The following is a 19700-nucleotide window of genomic DNA, read 5'->3' on the forward strand; positions in this document are numbered from 1 at the left end:
CCTTAGCCGTATGTCTGAAGCCATATAACCGTAAATAAAATGTGTTGAGTGCGTCGTTAAATAAAACATTTCTTTCTTTCAAACTGGGCATTGATCAGAAATAAGTTTAACTATTTATTTATAGCTGACACATTTTAAGATGAAAATCAATGTATTTAAACACTTTTGTTTTACCGTTCAGCCTAATGATTCAAGTTGGGGAATTGTAAAAATTCTACTATTCTAAGAAACATGTGCGCATTAATCAATATTATAGCAGAGTGTTCCTGCTGAAAACCGTTCGTGTTCATTATATATAAGTCTAACTCTGTTTTAACATCATCTCTGGCAGAAGGTTTTTCTTTTCACGTGCTCGTATGCATGTTTATGCATTCTATAGCTTTGTTGTCGTTTTCACGTTTTTATATAATTTTAGTGGTCATCTGATGTTTAATATCTGTATAAAAGTTTTTAATTTTAAATTATGTGTTTCTATGTTTTAATTTAACTTGGATTTTAACCTACAATCCCTGGATCTACCTGTTAACTAATCCTGGCAACCTGAGTACAAGCTGCTGCTGAAATGGTAATTTAGGTTTTAAGGACTAGAATGGAGTCCATATATATATATATATATATATATATATATATATATATATATATATTTGTCTGCCCGCTCTATTTGCGACTAATTCATTTCATGTTCAGGCCTGACAATTTTAAACATATAGATAATTGTAAATTTAGTTATTATGCATTCATATATTTTTTTTCTTTCTCTTCTAATACAAATGGTAAATTTCATAGCATTTTTACAATCAAGCCCCACCCCTCCTTGGACACATCAACCGGGGAATATCGAAGAATGTGCCCAAGACAGTCGGTCTTGAACCTTCAGTGGATGTAAGCACGAGTCAAATGGTTGATTGATTTATTGATTGACTGATTGCATTGACTATATTTTTATTAAATATTGTTAAATATTTAATGTCGTGTCATCTTCATTGTTAACCTTTTGGTAAACGTGTGTACTCCTCTTATGTCGTCGAATGGTGACCTGGAGAGTAATAAAGTTCGCTTCTGTTCCAAAATGTTCAAACCGATGAGGGCAAATTTTGATCGTCCATCACAACGTAGGTAATCACCTTGGCACGCACCTTCCTCATGCTCAATGCCCTATTTCACAAAACATCGTAAGCCTATTTTTGCAAATAAACGTAAATTGTTGACTCAACCACAATTGTTATTACTACTATAGTACTAGTACAACAAATATAGTTTGAAGTACACATATTCCACTTAACGTATCCTTAAAATGCTTCATCCTCCGTAATGATGTAACTTTCTGCGTGAAAGAGATGTCAAACACGTATAAATGTAAGACCGGTATAACTGTTAGTTGCAGACGTAAACTTACGATGTTTTGTAAAATAGGCCCCAGATCTTCAGTCCAAATCTTACGAATTGATCTCTTATGACCAAAGATCACGGTTATCTCCCCAATTTAGTCCTAAAATAGATCGATTTTTGCCAAATGGTGTCAAGTGCCCATTTGTCTCTGCATTGAGCAGAGATATGGTCTAAATCAACGTAAAGGTTTTTTATGTTGTTGTTGTTGTGTTTTTGTTATTGTTGGGTGGTGGGTTTTTTGGGGGTTTTTGGGGGGGGGGGCTTATTCAGAGTTGTTACAAAATGTTCTCCTTCACACACACACCCCCCCCTCCCCTCTGTACATAAAACAAAACGACAAGTAAATGGCATACTGTGTGGCGCACATACGGACGTACCACAGTTTATTCCATAATAAACACTCAACAGTCTGAAAACCACTCTACAACGTAAACCTCTAAACGAATTATAATGGGCCGTTACCCCTCCAGTGGCTGTTCACCTTCTAAAACGTATTCTCACGGTTCGCCAACCTATAAAAAGACAACACACATTAATGTGAGATATACTTTCAAAACAGTGTAAAATGCGTGCACCACAACCGAGATGATAAAAAACACATTGCCACCTCCTTATATAGTGCACTAACAGCGCCCCCTACCAAACACTTATGCAAATTACCAACATTTATGTACTTTGACCAAGGACAAAATAGTTACTTTCTAATTCGTTTCTCAAACGAAAGAAACAATATTTATTATTATACATGTATTTATTATGATACTGTGTATTGTATCTTTGTCAGTGCTGTATTACTGCAATCTGTTGCACAATCTTTATTTTATTTAAAGAAAATAAAGAATGTCTATAGATATATGTTTTGATCATCATACATATAATGTATAAAATTGTTTAGGATTCTTTACTTTAAAGGAACATTCTATTTGAGTACCAGTATTTAAATTTTTTCATATATATTTTTGTCAGATAATATCGCTTTAACATAATATAAACTAGTTCAAAATATTTGTTTGAAGATTATAATACAAAGAGTGGTTTGCAATACCCCCCCCCCCCCCCCCCCCCCCGAAAAAACAACTTTGTTTTATGCCTCGGTGGTGTCGTAGTTAAGCCATCGGGCATAAGGCTGGTAGGTATAAGGTTTGCAGCCCGGTACCGGCTGCCACTCAGAGCGAGTTTTAACGACTAAATGCATAGTTGTAAAACCACTACACCCTCTTCTCACTCAATAACAACTACCAGCTAACAACTAACAACTAACCCACTGTCCTGGACAGCCCTTAATTGGATATAAGCACGAAAATAAGTTGAAACGAAATGAATGTATTTCTTCACAGTGAGGAAACTTACGTTTATCTTATTATCACATAGAATTATGTATTTACTGTATACACAACGTGTAGCGAAACCCAAGAATTCACCTGCGTTAGAGTTGAAAATGTTTTACTTTTTTTTTCGTATCTAATATTTTGTGTCGGCTTTTTTTTTTTTTTTTTTTTTTTTTTTCTTCAAATATGCAGTTCCATTAATTGTTGCAACTGACTGAATAATAAACTATTATAATAAAGATAAATTGTATTTTCTTTTTATTATTCTTAATTATATAAATTGCAAATCTCACTTCACATTGAATTTTGTTTTTAAAGGCTATTTGAGTTGGTATGGGTTTAAAACTAATATATTTGTTTACAAATTCCACACTACAACTTGGTATTAAACACTATGCTAGTAGTGAATTAAATTTGGTCTACAAAAAAACGTAAAAAATAAAAAAAATGCCCTCAGTTCTTTCCGACCTTTATGGCTAAACCCACCAGCTCTTGAACTATTACACTCCACCAAAACATGGCGCCCACTCGGTGTACACTAATACAAAGTTAAAGGAACAGTACTGAGTTTACAGCCACTGAAAAATGTTTCCGACCAATAGAGCCTTTTTCTATGACGTAACATATAAATAAAATACATTTTCTTATTTAAAATATCAGTGTCTGTATTTACAACGTGTTTGGTGTTGTCCTAATGCTTGTAGTAGCCCAAAACGTACGAAAAAATATATATCACGAATTGGTATACACGTTTAATGTTGGTATGCCACTTGGTCTCATTTCTAAAGACTGACGGATAAACATATGACTGGCTAGTGATATTCAATGTTGGGCTAGTAAATAACTACTATTAACATGCCCGACGGCTAGTGACATTTTGGTAAAATGTTGCAGTTGCGGTATTTTAGTAAATATGAATATTCTGCCCCCAGTGTTGGTGTTTTTAATCTCTCTCTCTCTCTCTCTCTCTCTCTCTCTCTCTCTCTCTCTCTCTCTCTCTCTCTCTCTCTTTAGGTGACATATAAAACATTTACTATTATTTTAGTAAAATTGTATTAACTTAAAGTAACTTAGGGCTAGTGAATTTTTAATTGTTGCTAGTAAATTTGTTTTAAAATCACTGATCCCATGGCTAGTGAATTTTATAACAACAACAAATCTAGAATCCCTGCTGGACAGACGAATGAACATAAACAATACTTAGCAACTCACTCAGAGTTCTTGTTTTGTTTTGAAAAATTAGCGATAACAATATATGGTTTTCATTCCTAGGGCAGAACTTTTGAACGGCCAAAAAGTTAATATGTGATTTCTCCAAACACAAATTTTGATGAAGGTCATGTTTAATTTTGACATACAATAATTGATAGTATTGTATTTTTGTCAGTTCTGGTGAATTCGTTGGGGTGTGAAAACATGGGATAAGCAACTTAAATCAAGTATGTGTGTGTCCTGGGAGTCAATATAATGGCAAATGTCTTTTTCGATGGCGACCATTTTGAAAACCAAAATGGCGGCCGAAATTATGATTGAATCGCGTGTGTCTTGCTTTTATATGAAATAATATTACAAATTGTACCAGTATTCAATCTTTCACGCTTATTTTCACATTTTGATTATTTTAGATATATATATATATATATATATATATATATATACATGTAATTTACGTAATCTACTAGACTGGTAAGTCGTGGTACACTGGCTGGGCGACAGGGAGGAAGGAAATGTTTTATTTAACGACGCATTCAACACATTTTATTTACGGTTATATGGCGTCAGACATATGGTTCAGGACCACACAGATTTTGAGAGGAAACCCGTTGTCGCCACTACATGGGCTACTCTTCCGATTGGCAGCAAGGGATCTTTTATTTGCGCTTCCCACAGGCAAGATAGCACAAACCATGGCCTTTGTTGAACCAGTTATGGATCACTGGTCGGTGCAAGTGGTTGACACCTACCCATTGAGCCTTGCGGAGCACTCACTCACGGTTTGGAGTCGGTATCTGGATTAAAAATCCCTACCAGCCTGTAGACCGATGGCCTGCCACGACGCCACCGAGGCCGGTCATTCAGTATGAAGATGACTGGTTAACGAAGGTCAAACAGGAACTAACCGAACTAGGTTTAAATTATATATGGAACTTAGTACATGTTGATAACAATCTTTACAATGTAATTAGAGAAAGGATAACTGACATATTCAAACAACAGTGTTACAGTAGAATAATGTTAACTCCAAGGGGAAGTGTATACAAACACTTGTTAAATAAATTCATATTACACGAGTATCTTAGAAAATCATTGGACGTTCGCCATTTAAAAGAAATAACTAAAATTAGAATATGTGCACATAAATTAAATATAGAATTTGGCAGGTATAGCAATATTGAAAGATCAGAGAGAAAATGTACACTATGTGACAAAAATGAAATAGAAGACGAGTATCATTTTATCCTCCAGTGTCCACGATATAAAGATTTAAGAATGAAATTTATTAAAACATATTACCATAGACGTCCAAGCGTTTTAAAACTTACCCAGCAATTAGCGTCTGACAATGCTAAAGAACTTAATAATCTCGGAAAATATTTATTTAGAGCAAATGCCGTTAGAGATCAGCTATTGGAGCAAATTGGTTAATATTAACATTACTTCTATTTATTCAGTATAGTACTATTCGATTACATGCATATTAAAGCAATAATACATGTATCTCTCAGTATACTTAATAATGACATATGTATTAAATAATGTAAGTCAATAGAACCTTAATTAATTATTATTATTATTATTGTTATTATTATTATTAATATTATTATTGTTTACTAAATCACTCTCCTCCATAATCCTGTACATATCCTGTATATATTTATTATTTTGCTGTACATTGTATTATGCTGATAAGTTGTAAAAACTTAAAGCAATAAAGAACTTGAACTTGAGCACATTGATTAATTAATCGTCGGCTATTGGATGTCAAACATTTGATAATTCTGACTCTTAGTCATCAGAGGAAACCCGCTACATGTCCCCGTTAGCTGCAAGGGATCTTTTATATGCACTTTCCCAGAGAGAAAAGCACATACTACAGCATTTGACCAGTTGTGGTGCACTTGTTGAAAAGAGAAAACCCAATCCAGTTGCAATAGGCACATTTAAATGAAACATGTCCTTTGTTACCTGCGTATACTTGATTATTTACTTTCCTTAATTGGTAAGAAATCAGTAGGTAGACGAAATCGGAGAAAAAACACACACACACACACACACACACACGCGCGCACGCATGCACGCACGCATGCACGCACGCCTACAGAGAGGTTTGGGAGTATCTGAAAAAAGAAGAGATGTATTAAATGATTTAGAAAAGAAAGCAAACAGTGGTAAGATAATAGTTGATCCAAAACAAATTTTAGAAGAAACAAGAAATTTGTATTAAAAATTATATTCTAAACCGGATAATAATAAATCAAAGATGGATGCATATTTTAGACATGTGAGAACTATCAATATAAGTAAACTGTAAGAAGAAGAAGCAGATGCATTGGGAGAAAAAGTTAAGTGTTCTAAAGCATTGAAATTTCTTAAAAGTGTGAAACATTAAAAGAGTTCAGCCTCAGATGGCTTTTCTGCAGAATTCTTTAATTCTTTTTGGCTAGACTTAGGACACTTTATTGTTAGATCCATTAATCACAGTTATGATATATAAGATATGTCAAATACCCTCAAATTAGGAATAATTACCTGTATACCAAAGCTAAATAAGCCATAACAGTTCCTTAAAAATTAGAGACCAACTACTTAGCTACATTGTGTATATAAAATAGCTACTGGATGCATTGCAGAAAGGGTTAAAACAATATTGGATAAATTAATTGCTAAAGACCAAACTGACTTCATTAAAGGTAGATACATAAGCGAAGATATTAGACTCATATATGATATAATGCAATATTCTGAAGTATACAAAATCCCTGGACTCTTGCTCCTAGTAGACTTCAGTTTCTTGGGATTTTATTGTACAAGCTTTGGATATTTTTAAATTTCAAATCATCAATAAACAATGAATAAAAATATTTTATAACAACTCTGAATCTAGAATAATACAAAATGGATTCCTATCTGAAAACTTTAAACTGCAAATGGGCTGTAGACAAGGTAACCCTCTTTCACCATACCCGGTATATCTTTATAATCTGTGCTGAAATACTAGCAATATTAATAAGCAATTCCAAGGAAATCAAAGGTATTCAGATAGAAGTGGAAACAATTAATGCAATTTTCTGCTCCACGGTGATGAGGACTCCCCACAGCCAATGAAATGAACACAATCAAAATCGATTGCTGTTAGACATATAAATTAAATTAAAGCTGATACACAACTCTGATACTCACTGGTACACATTTGCGACCATTCAGGCCAATCTCGTAAATGGCATTTACTATTACGGAAATAGCCGAAACATTGTGATTGATTGATGGAGACCGAAACAAATTTTAATGCAAATACGAGATACATGCTATATCGTTCGATTACATTATAATAGTTTGCAAATTGGAAATGTTGTCATTGTATTGACAATTTAATTGCTGTAGACTAGATGTCCGACTGAAAATTCCTCTTCCTTCAGACGTCGGATATTGGTGAGGTGGGTTTTGTTTTTCAACCTCTGTTAATATTCATATTTCAGACTCTTGGAGTAGAATTTTCCGAAGACAGAAAACGAGGTTACTCTCATATAAATATCATAGAACGTCTGGTAATGACGGAACTTACTTGTACTGCCTTGCACGCTAACCTTAAGAAAAGGAGGTTACTCTCATATAAATATCATAGAACGTCTGGTAATGACGGAACTTACTTGCACTGCCTTGCACGCTAACCTTAAGGAAACGAGGTTACTCTCATATAAATATCATAGAACGTCTGGTAATGACGGAACTTACTTGCACTGCCTTGCACGCTAACCTTAAGAAAAGGAGGTTACTCTCATATAAATATCATAGAACGTCTGGTAATGACGGAACTTACTTGTACTGCCTTGCACGCTAACCTTAAGAAAAGGAGGTTACTCTCATATAAATATCATAGAACGTCTGGTAATGACGGAACTTACTTGCACTGCCTTGCACGCTAACCTTAAGAAACGAGGTTACTCTCATATAAATATCATAGAACGTCTGGTAATGACGGAACTTACTTGCACTGCCTTGCACGCTAACCTTAAGAAAAGGAGGTTACTCTCATATAAATATCATAGAACGTCTGGTAATGACGGAACTTACTTGTACTGCCTTGCACGCTAACCTTAAGAAAAGGAAGTTACTCTCATATAAATATCATAGAACGTCTGGTAATGACGGAACGTACTTGTACTGCCTTGCACGCTAACCTTAAGAAAAGAAAGAAAAAAGATGAACAAAATAACGTCATAGATGAGGCATGAACTGAAAGTAGCTACTATTTATGTTGCATTAGTAATGTTGTTGTGCTTAATGCTCGTCGGTGGCCCATTGGGCTATTTTTCGTTTTAGCCAGTGTACCACGACTGGTATATCAAAGGACGTGGTATATGTTATATTGCATATCAGTGGGGGAAAATGTATTGGTTTCCTGTCTAAGAATATATGTAAAAGGTGACAGAATGTTTGAGATACAACAATCGATGATTAATAGACCGCTGTGCTCTAGTGGTGTCGTTAAAAAGACATTTAACTTTAGTGTTGTTATACATAAGAAACAATGATGTAAAGACAAGCCTTTTTATATACACAAAACCTCTGCCCGTAACAAAGAGTGTAGACACTATTTTATGAAAATAATTTTTTCACACCTGTTGGTTAGAAGACCATGTGTTATTTTTCATAACACACAGTTGTTTACACTCGTACATGTGGCAACAATTTCAAGACCTACATTGGCTGCTCCCAGGTGGTGACCAGGTCACCAATGTCATACGTTCAATAAAAGAAAACAGACAGCAAAGCACATGTCACGGCCTTTGACCAGTTGTGGTGCACCGGTTGGAATGAGAAAAACATTACCAGTCAGTTGAATGGATCCACCGATGTGGATCGATCTTGCGACGCAAGTACCTCAGGTGGGCGTTCCCTTGTTAGAAGATAGCTTTTACTGAACCATACATATTGTATGATCATATCATTTCAAGTCCGTCCGTCTTATCTATGGAAATTGGTGTGAATGATTTATGGGAGTTGAATGTCTAAGTTTTAACATTGTTCTGATACTATTAGAACTCCGATAAACAGTTTCTTTTTGTTTATTTATGATTTCAAGTTCGTATGTCTTATCTATGGAAATTAGTCTGAATGATTTACGAGAACTGAATGTCTAAGTTTTAATATTATTATTAGAATTCAGATGAACGTTTTCTTTTGGCTTATCACACGTAAGTATATTTTCGTTTTTGTTTTCTTATTTATTGTGCAAATTAAGTTGAAGTTGTTGTATATGATGTTGCTGATAGTTGATGCTGATGGTAGTGGTGATGATTATGATGATAATGATGATAATGATCATCAGTATCAGTGTACTGGCGATGATGAAGAAGATGATGATGATGTCGATGTTGATGATCATGATGATGATCATGATTATGAAGCAAGAAGCATGAAGCACACTGTCAACAACACACATAGCCGTCGCGTATTGTTCGTTGTTCACAGGTGGTAACCTAACTTAAATATTTATAAACATTTCATATAGAATAGTCTAAAAAGATTTATTTTATTTTCCCCGGATTATAATGTACTACTTACAGATCACCATGAAACGTTTGATATCAAACCTTGTGGTCTGGTTGCTGATCTATATTTGTGGGCGCAACATTGATGGATTCCAGACACATATTTATCGGGCTGAAGACGTCAGCACAGGTCCTTTTGCGTACACAAAATATATCCCAAACGTACAGTCGGAAATATCGTGTGCCATGTCTTGCGCCAGAGACCCAAATTCATGTAAAGCTTGGTACTACAACAGACAAGACGAAACCTGCCGCATCCGAACTGGTGAGGTGAGTGTGACAACATTTTGAAGTCTGTAAAATAGTCAGGTGAAAACTTAACATCAGCAGAAATGTTTAAAATATGTACACTGATTTCGAAGTAGTCTGTTAATTAATAACAGCATAGTAATTAACAACGATCGTTTAGGTTGACAAGAACCGTAACTCTGAATGAAATCTGTCTAAACCGGCATATATGAACAGTCCCGACCGATGCCGGTTTTGGCAGAGTCCACTGTATAAATAAGAAAGATCAGGTCAGGTCAGGTAAAGGTTTAACGTGCGCATATACTACGAAGGTTTCGCACACGCCTGTCACGGACGTAACCTCTGATATCACTAGTGACTAAGTCCAGGCCAGGATGGGGTAAGTGTGTGGGGGAGGGAGCGGGTGGGGGGGGGGGGGGGGGTACGTATGATGTGGGAAGAATTTCCAATAAAAATGCAGTAGTTCGGTCCAAAACCTAAAGCTAAAAGAGATGATCATTCGACTCATGTCTGGACAAAAATGTAAGTCCAAAAATAAAATTAGAGTGCTCGTTCAAAAAAGGTTTTAAGGTGATTTCAGCAATTTAAACGGGCTGCCAAAGTAAAGTGTGTCGGACTGTTTACAAAAAAATTATCATAAAATTTTGAACGACGGCCCAAAAATTTAAAGTCCGACTAAGCACAAACAAGGAGGTTACCTGCCCTAGAAAAGGTTGGCTAAGGCGAGCTGATGAGCGGATTCGCAGCAAATCGGAGGATGAAGCGCTTCCATTTCTGATGTTGTAAGTGGCTGATGACGCTTCCGTAGTCGTCGCCGAAGAGAGCCTTGATGATCCGATGAATGATGTGGCTATCCATTTCGCTGATCAGGATCGCTTGGCGATAGACATCTCCTCGGCGTTGAGTGACGACTAGTCCCGACTTGCCGGTTGGGAACTTGATGGAATGCAGCTCGAAAGCGCTTCCACCAGAGAGGTGCTGTAATTCTTCGTCCACTATTCTGTCCAGCTGTGTTGCCTTGTCCTTGGTATCTGAGTCTACAGGGGCCTGAGCTGGTGGTGTCTTCGGTGTTATAATGTCTGTAATAAGGTCACTATCTATAGACCATGACAAAAGTCTCTGGTTAATAATGGATGTAAACAATTTTCCAAAGCAACTACCTACACTAATTCTTCTATAATTATTTGTGTCCAAAATGGCGCCGTGTCCCTAATGCAGTCTTTACACGCATTAGGCAATCAATGAGGGGGCGTTAACTTGCAGTTGTGGGTAAACATGGAGGGCATACGCTTTACTGAACTTGTGATTTCATCAGACGACCCTGCTTGTGAATTACCCTTTTCACTGTTTGTGGTTTTGATGAATGCTGTGGGCACATCGAACAGATTGTTTTGACTCAACATTTATTCCTATTCTTTCTTTGGACGTCATACAACAAAAAATACCTTATTTAACACGTTCTTCTGTCATATTTTCTAATTAGCCAAGATGAAACAGTTGTGAAGTTTTTAATTGGACTCAGTATATAAAATGAAATTTAACCCAGTACAAATATTAGAACGATCAGAAACATGCTTAATATACAGACACTAATATTTCATGAAACAAAATATATTTCATATTTAATTAAATTATTAAAAAGTCTTTGCAGCAAACTCAGGAATGCCCCTTTAACATAAGCAAGTAGCTTACTACGAATTAAATGATGCAAATTATCCTTTTCAATGAAATCACTTCTTGTTTGAGTATGACTATTTAGGTCACCTACAATAAATACCTTTCCACTGGCATATGGAGTGGGTGGGGTGGGGAGGGGGACACTTTTTAGCAAGATCGATGATTATATATATATATATATATATATATATTAATATATGTATGTATGTGTGTGTGTGTGTGTGTGTCTGTGTGTGTGTGTGTGTGTGTGTGTGTGTGTGTGTGTGTGTGTGTCCTCTCTCTGTGTATAATATGTTATATGGTAATTATGTATATACATTATTTTCAGACTAACACACACCAAAGCAAAGCGGACCTGTCTCATGATCAGACATCGCGGAAACAATGGCGCTTGGTGGATCCTAGTGCCACACTTCCAGGTAAAGTTTGCTTGTTGAAAATTATTAATTACAATAGTTTTGAACATTATTAATTACCATAATGAATAATAATGATTAGTTAAAATAGGGATAAAAATATTAATTACAATATAGGGGGTGAGGGGTGGGGGGTGGGGACGCGTCTCCCTCACTTTTAAACGCCGGGGGACAATCTATATAAATGTCCCCCCCCCCCCCCCCACTTTTTCATTCAGCAAAAGCCACCACCACCACCACCACCAACCATTTTTTTTTTAAAGTTTAACCAGTAATGTAGTACACTCACACTCACACACACAAACACACACACACACACACACACACATACACACACACACAATGTACATACACACACCCCCCCCCCCACACACACACACACACTTTTAAAGCCGGATTGACGCCCACGCATCTAGGTCACTGTAGAGGGTTGAAAATTATTAATTATAATACGGGTTGAAAATTACGAATTAAAAAGTGGTTGAAAATTATTAATTACAATACTAGAATGTCTTGCTTTGAGTTTTTGTCAGTTTTGTTTGTCCCGCTTTTACGAAAAATATGCGTTGACAATTATTAATTACAATGTGGGCTGGAAATGATTACTTACAATAGAGATTTAAAATGATTAATAACAATATGTGTAGCAAATGATTAATTACAGTAGGTGTTGACAATTATTTCTTACAATACTTTTTGAACATGATTACAATATGCGTTGGTTTGAATTTTCTTGTGATTTTTGTTTTGTCCCGCCTTTACGATAAAAAAGGGAGATAGGGCGACATTAACACTGCATTAACGTTTTGCGTTTATATCTGTTTCTAATAAACTATTACGTTCTAAATCAACGAAACTTCTGATCCAGTTTCTGGTGTCTACTTATCGCAACATATAAGATACTTTAGGGCATGCTCACTGCATGCAGATTCATAAACAACGCCATATCATTCTGTGAGAAAAGTTATTTCATCAAGGAGGCTATACCTACTAAATACGATGCATCACTGATGAAAATGATGGCTGATGTTATTCCACATTTTGAAGTTTTAGACGACATGACAGGCTTCACAGCTGTGGTGGCAGTACACATGAGGGGTGCCACCGCTGGGGCAAGAATTGCCCACCTTTCGCGAACACCTGATATCATTACTGTTATGATAGTGATTCGTAAGTCCATGTCATCACACAGTGCATATTATTCTAATGAGCTCTATTAGGTGATAGTGGTTTTATACTTTAGTAAACAATTATGGAGTGACGGTCCTCTGAGCGGTGCAGGGAGGATGTATTGTGTAGTAAAAGATCTCCTCGCGAGTGGCTGTTCACCTCAATACATTGGCACTAGATAGGAATTCATGGAATCAACCACTAGTTTGCCAAATTAATGTCCATTTGACTCTGCATTGTTCAGAGATAAGACACTGATCTTGTATTACGATTTTTTCGTTCAGATTTATAATTGCACCTATGGATGTTCACCAGTCTTCCGATAATAAATGTGCAAATGTCATGGGTATAGGACAATGTTTAGCGTGTTTAGGACGCATTCTCTGACCTTGCCAGTGATTTCTGCGAACGACAGGTTTGTGCAAGTGGAATGCTGCCATTTATATAACAACATTCCATTTCATTTCAACTTAGTTTCATTCTTATATCCAATTAACGTTCAAGCACGCTGTCCTGTGCACACACCTGTCCTGGACAGTGGATTAGTTGTTCGTTGGTTAGTGGATAGTGAGAGAGAAGAGGGTGTAGTGACCATACACCTACCAACTGAACCCTTAGGAACTCGCTTTGTGTTGGAGTCGGTACTGGGCTTGCAACCATGTACCTACCAGCCTGTAGCCCCATGGCTTAACCACTGCACCACCGAGGCCGATCCTATAAAACAACAAAATGAGGCGGTGCTCTGGAATAATGGTGGATGCTGTTATTGTTTGTTTGTTGTTTTTTGTGTGGGTTTTTTTTTTTTTTTTTTTTTTTTTTTTTTGCACAGACGTTATCGAGGGACAGTACTTCCTAAAAATAGCAGTCATGTAGTTATATTGATATTATTGTATCTTGTTGAAAGTATATTGAAATAAATCCAGAATTGAACAGTGGTGTCCATCATATAAGGTGTATACCACCAAATCAAATACTATAGACGCTGATAGTAACACATATGGCGAAAACGTGCACATGCAATGTATTAATCGACAATCAAACAGAAACAAATTAGGAGTTAAGCTGCTCTCTTCAGAGATAACAGGTAGCGTCTATGACTACCATCGTTTCGCACAAAATTCGAGAACTGGTTTTTTACAGGTACCCCATACATCTTTCAAGCACATGGCTACTTGACACAGTGGTACTAGTTGAAATAGAATTCATACATGTTTGGATCAGATGGAAGTAGTGGGTTTTTTTTCTTACAGCCAAAACAATAATCACAGGACTGGTGGTATTAACTGCTCTATCAAACGTTTGGAGCACCTCGAAGTTTGACTCAGCGGGAAGGTATTTGGTTTAGTACTATCTATAGTACCACTTCCACGTTTTAGCGTACGTTATAGCAGAAGCCATATGACACGTTTAATAGAATAGAATAGATCAGATGCACAATTAAATGCAGTATTACGTACAGACATTACTGGCACGCCCAAACACAAGAAATCGTCGACGACCATTGTAGATTTCCAATATACGAGATCTTACTGACCCTCCGACCTGGAACCCTGAATGTCTCCATTTGTAGATCTGACCAAGGCCGTTGTTAGCTCGTGTCCACGTCGAAGTTCACATGGACAGAAAATGACGTTGGTTTATAGCAGAGCTAGTAAGATCTATTTTCAGCCATGTTTTCTTCTTTTATTTCAAGATTACTGTAGAGTTCCATTTGAGAAAAATATAGTAAGATCTATTTTCAGTCAGTTTGTTCTTTCATCATTTCTAGCTCAATGTAGAGGTCCATTTGTGAAAGACGTAGTAAGATCTATTTTCAGTCAGTTTGTTCTTACATCATTTCTAGCTCAATGTAGAGGTCCATTTGTGAACGATGTAGTAAGATCTACTTTCAGTCACTTTGTTCTTTCATCATTTATAGCTCAATGTAGAGGTCCATTTCTGAAAGATGTAGTAAGATCTATTTTCAGTCAGTTTGTTCTTTCATCATTTCTAGCTCAATGTAGAGGTCCATTTCTGAAAGATGTAGTAAGATCTATTTTCAGTCAACAGATTCACTCTTCATTTCTAGCTTCATGAAAAATGTAGTAAGACCAATTACCAGTAAGTTTGTTCTTTTATCACTTCTAGCCATGGGGGGTGGGAGGGGGTGGGGGTGGGGGGTGGGGACGCGTCTCCCTCACTTTTAAACGCCGGGGGACAATCTATATAAATGTCCCCCCCCCCCCCCCACTCTTTCATTCAGCAAAAGCCACCACCACCACCACCACTACCAACCATTTAAAAAAAAAAGTTTAACCAGTAATGTAGTACACTCACACTCACACACACACAAACACACACACACACACACACACATACACACACACACACACAATGTACACACACACACACTAATACGCCCCCCCCCCCCCCCCACACACACACACAGTTTTAAAGCCGGATTGACGCCCACGCATCTAGGTCACTGTAGAGTTTCGTTTGTAAAAACATGGTGTAATATATATTTTCAGTCATCTTGTTCTTTCGTCATTTCTAGCTAACAACAGAGTTCCTTTTCTAAAAGATAAAGTAAGATATATTTTCAATCAACGTGTTCTTTCATCATTTCCAGGTCACTGTAGAGTTCCATTTGTAAAGAAATAAAATTGTATTATCTATTTTCAGTCATTTGGTTCTTTCATCAGTTCTAGCTGAATGTACAGTTCCGTTTGTGAATGAATGAATGAATGAATGAATGAATGAATAACAAAAATATTTTGTTACATCTATTTTCAGTCATTTTGTTCTTTCATCATTTCTATCTCACTGTAGAGTTCCATTTGTAAAGAAATAAAATTGTATTACATGTATCTATTTTCAGTCATTTGGTTCTTTCATCAGTTCTAGCTGAATGTACAGTTCCGTTTGTGAATGAATGAATGAATGAATGAATGAATGAATAACTGAATGAATATTTAACGATACCCAACACGAAAAATACATCGGCTATTGGGTATCAAACTGTGGTAATGAATTAATTACCGTTTGTGAAAGACGTAGTAAGACCTGTTTCCAGTCAACTTCTTCTTTCAACATTTCTAGGTCAATGCAGAGTTCCATTCGTGAAACATTTGACGTCAGCACTAGAGAGAATCACGAAGAATGACGGAAACGTTTCGTGCGAGGCCGACTTCTGCTTCTTTGAGACGAAACAGTCGGCCGAATGCAGACGAACTGGAAAACAGACGCCAGAGTGCGGAAGATGTCAAAGGATAGCGTGGCGAAACAAGGTAATCTCGAAAACAAAAGGTAAGAATAATTTTGTATAATATGTGTTCGTACATCGGGTGTACATATGTTCTAGGTTGTGGTTAATATATACTCTTCAAACAAAGTAGGGGAACCTGAAATATTAATGTTAATATCAACTATTAGATCGAGCATACGTTTTGTCCACATACATCCTAGTAAAGAATGTTCAGGTCTGTTTATCAACACACCGAAATACATTCCATAGTTTGCACGTGCATCACGCAGTTGCCCCGTACACGAGCGTGGGGTGTCATTCTCGATTTTCACAAGGAAGGTCAATTAATCACTGTGGAACATTATTTCCGTCAATCTTTTTCATTCTGTTGATCATACAGTTGATATTGTTTTGTATTTAGTCATTTTTATTGTTTGAATTCGCGATTTACTGATAAAAAAACCCGTCAACTTTCAAATATCACGTCTCACCCCAATCGTCCTTCAAGATCATTGGTGGTCATACAATCTACTGTAATACTGAACTACTGGTTTTAATGTTTTTCCAATTAATTCACTATTATCATATAACCATTCCCCACAGCTAATATACTTTACAATTGTGGAAATTTAGAGTTCCCCTACTTTTTTGAAGTGTATATTAGATGCGCGGTTTTAGCGGTATACCAATATGTTATGATTCAAAGAGTACATAATACGTATCCATACCAGGACAAATATAAACTTAATAAGACGAGTTATTTCCCTTTAACAATACCAAACGCAACTTCTTGTTCACACCGTTAAGGTCGCCATAGGGAATAATTAATGTAAGTGTTTTTCATTAGTATCGCCCATATTATAACACTTTTTTCAATCTCTATGAACCTCAAAGGATTTTAAATTGCATACAATTTAACAGAATTAATAACACTAGGAACGATTTGATTAAATAATACATCGTCTGGGTATATCATCTGTGTATGGCAAATTAATGTATTTTTTGTAACATTAGTTTACAAAATTGTTAGACTCAATAGAATGCATATTGTAAAATAAGTGTTGTAATATTAGATTGGTGAACCTAATGCATTAATAGTACATTATATAGTGCCGACGCTTAAAGCGTCCTTGTAACGATCATGGACGTGATGTAGGACATATTTTATGAATGGACACTGAAACATATTGATTGTCATGAAGGTAATGCCCAAGTATTATGCATCAAATAAAGATTTATTATGTCTGCCATAAGGCTATGCTTTCCAATTGTATACTGGTGTGTGTAGAAAATACAAATGTACAGAATAAGGACAGATAATATGAAATCCCAGTGAATACGCCCTCTGGCGAGCAGGTGGTTACGTATTACTTAACGTGCCACGTCAGGAATTAGTGTTAGAAATGAAGGAACAAGGGTACATGATTTTTGCGGATGCATCGCACTGTCCTGTAATGATATCCTTCCCAGTAAACCAGCAATTAGTCTATGTTATTTTTCAATACAAAATAAACCACCATTGCCAAATTAGCTACACATCAAGTCGAAACAATTGTATCATGTTTTGTCCATGCATTAGTTAAGTGGTCTGTTCTGTTCGTTGCCTCAACCGGTGATTCCTGATTGGCAGGTGTATATTTGATAGGTAACCAGACGAGCCAATTAATTACCACTCTCTAGACACAAAAACTACATGTCAGTATTGTGTAATAACCTGTCGCCCCAAAAATGGTAATGGACATGGTTTATTACTGTACATTGTTTTGTAAAACTATTGATTATGTAGACTTTCCTATCTAAAAGTACAGAACTGACCAATTACGTAACCCCAAAGAAAAACAAATATCACTTGGGTATCGTGGGTTGTGGTTTTTGCTCCAACGTAGCATGCTAATAAACCTAATAGTGTACACTTTTTCTTTGGATTATTTAACAGAGAAAATATAACCCCATTTCGTTCCATTAAGGCAATTTGAAATATATTTAGTTAAATAGTTTATTATATTATCACGTCATTTATGTTGTTTTACAAGTCCGGTTTATCAATGACGAGTGCCTTGTCGTAAATTGCTGCTTTTGTTTACACTGTGTATACAGGAGTTGGTCGGAGCTGACGTCACTTCGCCCCAAGCTCGAGTACCAGGTGCATCGAAAACAAAAGCAAATGGCTGCCCCCAGTTAGCAGGAATAATCACGGTTTTTTATTAAGGGGAAACGATACTATTCAGTCAAAATTTAAAAGTCATTACACCTTCTTGAAAATGTCACATATTATAAAGATATCCTTATGTCACTGGAATATACTAAAGAAAACAAATCATAGGTCACCGGACAAAGGTTTTATCCATGGGATATAGAGTGAATATGTGTATGAATCACTATGACGTTTCCGTTTTCCTGTGTGTCTTCGAATTAATCATGTTTTATATCCATTAACCTTAATTTTAACTTTTCAGTAATACAAAAAAGAGAACATTAGTCGAGTTCCTTAAAATGGCATCCAGCAGGCACACAAGTACATATCTTCACTATTAAACGGAGTTTTAAATACATTGTAACAAAAGAAAAAAGTGACGTTTTAAAACATTTACTATTTACTTTACGATTGTATATAGGACCTAAAATCATTACACATGTATAATTTTTTTGCACAGATAATAATGTGGGGAGAGTAAATCAATATGAGATAATCAAAAGGTACTCAAACCGATGAAGCTTTCTTACAGTCGGGGCTTGAAATACTCCATACATAGATAAAAATTCATACAAATTCCACAATAAATCGTTTGATCACTTTTGTTTTAAAAACAGCTTCATCGGAGTGATCAACGATGTTGTTAAAAACGCATACAGTACAAATAACATTATTTTCCATAAAAAATCCATTGTGGGTGTAGATGGGGCGGATGATTGGGGGAGGGGGGGGGGGGGGGTATTATTCCCACATATCTGTATGTACTGATACTAATGTCATAAATGACCTGCCTGTCAAACATGTCGAACTAGTCAAACAAATTACACTAAGATATGTGATATCTTATTGAAAACGAAATCAAAATAACAGTCCTGTGATTGCCGTCCATTTTATGACTCACATGGAAGTACACCACAGTCTCCATAAATCATATTTTTTTGATCAATTTGTATTTACTTTCACAGTACATTCTCACTATTTGCCAAAACTGTTTTTGTTTTGTCCCTACGTTGATACAAGCAAAATATTATATATGAAATACATGTTTTGATAATAAAATGCACACTATGGCTAGCCTATAGCCTATAGACGGACGACATTTTGTTACGTCACTGTGTATGTGTTAAACCTATCCTTAGTGACGTCACGCCACTGTCATTTTGCAAGTTAAAGACTCTACCGCTGCTCAACATAGTGGTGCTGCGTGCGATAGTATCATTTCCACTTAAATACTGAATCTACACTATTTATAGTGGTGTACACTGGCAGTATATATAT

At 36.2% G+C, this 19700-nt stretch overlaps 1 protein-coding gene across 1 annotated transcript in view; it reads right to left on the bottom strand.

The window, feature by feature from the left end:
* LOC121387105 overlaps positions 1–9592 on the bottom strand; it is a 34198-nt gene extending 24606 nt beyond the window's left edge. The window contains exons 1-2 of the mRNA XM_041518129.1: positions 9533–9592; positions 7863–7946 (exon numbers count right to left, since the gene is read on the bottom strand). Of these exons, the coding sequence (XP_041374063.1) occupies positions 7863–7946; positions 9533–9592 (144 nt within the window). The remainder of the gene's footprint in view (positions 1–7862; positions 7947–9532) is intronic.
* Between the last annotated feature and the right edge of the window lie 10108 nt (positions 9593–19700).

Source organism: Gigantopelta aegis, chromosome 13 (assembly GCF_016097555.1).
Source record: "Gigantopelta aegis isolate Gae_Host chromosome 13, Gae_host_genome, whole genome shotgun sequence".
Lineage (NCBI taxonomy): Eukaryota > Metazoa > Mollusca > Gastropoda > Neomphalida > Peltospiridae > Gigantopelta > Gigantopelta aegis.